This window comes from Hibiscus syriacus, unplaced genomic scaffold (genome assembly GCF_006381635.1).
Source record: "Hibiscus syriacus cultivar Baekdansim isolate YM2019G1 unplaced genomic scaffold, ASM638163v2 tig00000765_pilon, whole genome shotgun sequence".
Taxonomy (NCBI): Eukaryota; Viridiplantae; Streptophyta; class Magnoliopsida; order Malvales; family Malvaceae; genus Hibiscus; species Hibiscus syriacus.
Genome location: NW_024061821.1, coordinates 79,770 through 85,119, shown reverse-complemented (window position 1 = coordinate 85,119; position 5,350 = coordinate 79,770). Strand labels below are relative to the sequence as shown.

The 5,350-nt window shown below is 28.4% G+C and overlaps 1 protein-coding gene across 1 annotated transcript; it reads left to right on the top strand.

Annotated features, from left to right (window-relative positions):
* The first annotated feature begins 2,703 nt into the window (after positions 1-2,703).
* LOC120216635 (two-component response regulator ARR9-like) lies at positions 2,704-4,473 on the top strand. Its single transcript, XM_039213992.1, has 5 exons — positions 2,704-3,094; positions 3,184-3,287; positions 3,369-3,446; positions 4,027-4,097; positions 4,182-4,473. Exons 1-5 carry the CDS (start codon positions 2,992-2,994, stop codon positions 4,405-4,407), a joined length of 582 nt encoding a protein of 193 aa, XP_039069923.1. The 5' UTR covers positions 2,704-2,991; the 3' UTR covers positions 4,408-4,473.
* The last annotated feature ends 877 nt before the right edge of the window (positions 4,474-5,350 follow it).

The window sequence follows — 5,350 nt, the reverse complement described above, 5'->3', positions numbered from 1 at the left end:
TAAAGGAATTTCAGTAAATTCCAAAATATAAGAACACTAATCATCATATTACTATTTTTTTTTGAAGTCCATAAAAAACTACTAATATTAACTTTGGGATAATCAACATGCAAAACTTTCACTTTTATCAGCTTTTCAATTTGGTCTCTAAACTTCCAATGTGACGTATTGATTTTTAGTTTAATCTCAATCTTAACTATCATTTAATCCAATGAACTTGCTCGAAATAAACACAATTCGAAAAATTGTAGAAGAGAATTCGATGTTGTTACAGATAAACTATCCGTAGAAGTGACATGTACATATGTTGATATGTTTTAAGCTCATTTTAGTGTGTAAATATGATATATGTGCTCAAGATATCCTATAATTATGTCTTGGATGGGTTAAAGCATGATTTAGTCAAATATGTGATTCAAAAGTGAGGATTGATAAAGAATAATCTTATATTTGGAGCATAAAGAGTAGTATTTTTCCATTAAAAGGGTATGGCAAATGAGGTAATATATGATCATCTAGACCATTTTATCATTTGAAACTTGTTCGCATTGAATTTATTGAGTAATTTTAGTGATAAAAGATAATATTGTTACTTTTAGAAGATTTAGTGTCGAACAACTATATTTATGATGTGGGTACGTTATCAGTTACTAAGATTTTAAACATATATTATATTATCATCATCTCACACTATATAAAAAAAATGCTCAAGGCGTTAAGGGATCATTTTAGATTATTTTTTAAGTCAAAGTTTAAAATGATGGTTTATCGTGCTATGGTGGATTAGGAATAGCTCAATGGAACAAGGCCATGGTTTTCATTATTCTATAATACCTCAACTGTACTTCACCACCACATAAAAGCTTGAATATTATATAGTATTAGTTTATATAAAGCCCTTTTAAAATTGAGAAAAAACAATAATATTTTATATGTTCTAAATCAAGGTTATCAAAGAAATTATTTATGTTGAGATTCGCAATTATAATTGCTTGTTAAGCCTCTATATATATATATATATATATATATATATATATATATATATATATCATGTTGAGAATGATTTAGAATGTAACTTGCCAAGCCTGAGTAATTAACAGCTATTTTAAAAGGAGTGATTTAATCACCAACATTATCGGTTTATAACAGATTAATTATTCGAATGTTAATAGTTATTACCAGAGTAACAATGTTGATGTAGCACATTAATCTGATTTTTCTGACATCATTTGACCACATTAGATCATTTTTGATCTGTCATCACCTCTTTTTCTTCTTCTTCGACTCATCATTTTTTTTCTCTCTCTAAACTTATGCTTCCCAAATCTTTAAACATCCTTCATTTTCTCATCATCTCCTCTAATCAGAAGCCCAACTACAACTCTTTCCACATCCGTTTATGGCCATTGAAACGTCATCTCTCTTCCACGTTGTCCAAACACATATCTGTTGTGTATAATATTTTAACTGTGATAAATTAAAATAGGACAAGTGGAAAGAGTGAAAAAAAATATGATAATCATCTTGTATGTAATATCATTTAATCACTAGAGCAGCTAAGCCAAACCTAACAAATTATTTCTTCTATAGATATTTTTTATTTGACATATGTATTTTATATTTGGAATAAATTATCATTTCATACCTTTTTAAATAAATTACTTAATCACTAAATCATCAAACTTTTATCCTTATGAAAACATTAATTAATTTTATAATCCAACTGTTTTATAGTGTTCGCGATTATATTAAGGATTAATTATTTGTGCCAAAAAAACAACAACCCATCGATCAGCTTTTATTATATTATCCAAGGAGATCTCAAAGTACAACCACATCTACACAAACTAACTAAATTAATAAGGGCTTTAGTTCCCGGTTCATTGTACCACCTTTCAACTTATTTTATACACATTTCATCCCTAATATGTTGTAATTTTTAACAATAAATCCCTAAAAATGATGTTAGTCAATACTAATCCTAAATTAACATGTCACACTAAGGAAAATGCACAATATATATAGGAATTGATCGAGGGATAGACTCATAGACAGACACAGGAATTTGTGTCAAGAGGTGCGAACATAAAAAAATTATATTAAAAATTTAGGGGTACGAGATTATAAAATATCAAGGATACAAAATTAAATAATTCATATAAAATACAATGAAAATATCTAATATATAAGGTTCGGTCCATCCCTACTCCAAAAATATCAAATTATCAAATATTTCAAATATTTTTTAATAATATGTTTTTTTGTTTATTAAAATTTTAAAAATTTATCTTCCTTAAAATTTTAAAAATTTATCTCTAATATAAACTTATGTGTCGTCCTTATATATAGGCGTTGACTTAATCCTATCGTTTGTGTGTGCGTCTAAATATGACGGTGTTAAATATTGTGTATGTGCTGAATTATGTAAAGTGTATATGAACATGTAGTATGTGAATCGGAAATACGATATTAATGGTGTCATTAATATTATTTATATATATAATAGTTTAAACAGATAATATTCGTTTATATTCTATATATTGTCAATTACTTCAACCAAAAATTTATAAGAAAAATAATATTACTTTTAATTATTGAATTTGTTAAATGCGTTCAACCTTTAGTTATATTCAATTTGCTAATATGTAAGGCCATAATAAAGAGATTTAAGACCACCTCGCCCATTTCCATTTGTTTCATTATTTTATTTTGTCATCCCATTTTCATTTCCCCTTCCCCATGCTTGCTCCGTAATTCAAAAATCAATCAACTTTGAAATTTTGCAAGATTTGGGATGAAATCTGCTCGAATCCTGCTTTCTAGGCTGTGGATTTTGATGGGTCTCATTTCTTTTCACTTTGAATCTCTTCATCTTCTTCACCCTTCTTTCAACCCCCAGGACAAATAACACAAGTCACCCACCCCCATCTTCTTTTTTCTCAATCCCATTTCTCTCTCAATATCATAATTTGGATCTAGAGAACAGGAACAATGGGCATGGCAGCTGAGTCCCAGTTTCATGTTCTTGCTGTTGATGACAGTATCATTGAAAGAAAGCTTATTGAAAGGCTACTCAAAACCTCTTCATATCAAGGTACTTGGAGAACTTTCATTAATAAAGCTTGGGTTTCATTGATTTTCTGCTGTTTTTTTTTTCTCTAATCGTTTTGATTTCATTGACAGTTACCACAGTTGATTCAGGCACCAAAGCTTTAGAATTTCTGGGTTTACATCAAGATGAAACAATCAACCCAAATACACCATCTGTTTCTCCTAACAATCACCAGGTTCATTATTTTTTTTTCCTTTTTAATATCTAAGATTACCCAACCTGAAATTTTTTTTCTGATTGTTTTTGCGTTCTATAGGAAGTTGAAGTGAATCTTGTCATTACAGATTACTGTATGCCTGGCATGACTGGCTATGATTTGCTCAAGAAAGTCAAGGTGTGTGATTTGTTTCTGTTCATCGTCTCCTATCTCTTTCATCATTGTATTCCTTTATTCCTGTTTACTTTATATCTAGGTAAATACACATATTTTTAAGGTGGTAACTTAATAATTTATATTAATTAGAAATTTAAGAATACGAAATTATCACATTTAAGGATATATGAAGTGTAAAAATATTTAAATTATATAAAATTTTAAAGATAAATAAAGTGTAAAAATATTTAAATTATTTAAAAATTTAAAAGATGTGACTGCACTCTCCAGTTTCTCTCGGTCCATCGTATTTATAGCGACTAACCTTTTAGGATTTTTTTTTTTTACTTTTGAGATTTTGCATTGCCAACTTAGTAATTGTAGCACACTGTATTGGAAAAAGTTGGCAATATGGGTCCTAAAGTGGCAGACCTGCTTGAGAAAAAAAGGGAAACTTTCTCTTGAATATTTTGCCACTTGCTCAAACATATTCAATAGAAATATGATATCATGATTTGATTTTATCATGGCGGTCCAAAAATATTTTACTTTTCCATCATAAGAAATAGAATAGATGTGAGAAGTTTGTTCTCTGTTGCAGGAATCTTCATCTCTAAGAAACATACCAGTGGTTATCATGTCATCTGAGAATGTCCCTTCAAAGATCACCAGGTAAAAAAAACACAAAACCAAATACAAGCATTTGAAATTGCATTTCATGGCGAAACTCATTTACTGGTATAATATTTGATTCAGATGTTTAGAAGAAGGTGCTGAGGAATTCTTGTTGAAACCGGTGAGGTTATCCGATTTGAATAAACTTAGGCCCCATATGTTGAGAACCAAATTAAGGGATCATAATCAGAAACAAGAGAAGCAAGAAGAAAAAACAGCCTTTCAATCACCAAAACAACAGAAAATTGAACAGAACCTGCAGCAGCAGCAGCAACAATGCAACACTAACAAGAGAGGCCATAGATGAAAGGCTTTCACCTCTGAGGAGAACTAAATAAAGTTGCATCATAACTGTGTTTTTCTGTCTTTTTTTATTAGTTTGGGGATTATAATATAATATATGTTCAGAATTTTATTCGTTAATTAATAATGAACGCACACACTCCCTGCAGATCAATTATTTGAACTGAAACTTCTAACGTAAATAAAACTCTTTTCTACTATTGAGGTCACTTAATAGATTCGTAAAATTATCATACCAATCATATATGTATATGTTCTTTTTTATTGGGTTCTTTAAAGTTTTAGTGTTGTTATAAATGATCTTAAGGTGTAGAATTACTTAAAACTCTCAAAGACCAAACAAAAGGGTAAAGATTATGGTATGAAAACAATGCTTTTTTTATAATTAACACAAAAATCGTATCATATTATTTTTTTAAATGTACAAAATTTTTGTCCAAATTCTACCAAAGATATCAAAATGTCACCTTAAAAAATTAAGGTATTTGACGAAGATAATAAAAGTAGCTTTAAAACTAAAATTATATATTCTAAAAATCAAATTATAATAATAAAATTAAATTAGTTAATAAATAAATAGTACTGACTACAGAATACTAAAATAAATGTTTTTATTCTTGTCAAAGAAATAAAATAAAGGTTTTTATTTTTATATATCGATTTTTAAAATTAATTATTAAAATAAAATTTACTAAAATAGCATCTATGTATATCGTTGAGTAATTTTAAATCCTAATCCTTAATAACTCCAATTGCCTTTAGAGTGCGTTTGGTTTACGAAATATAAGATTACCAGTGGGAATAAAAGATTACCAGCGAATAGGATTATTGGGAATGTTGTATTTTGTGTTTGGTGGTTTAGCAAGAATGTAAGATTATCGTGTTTGGTTAAAGGAATAAAAAATTATTGGAATGTATATTTGACCAAATTGTCCTTATTTTATATT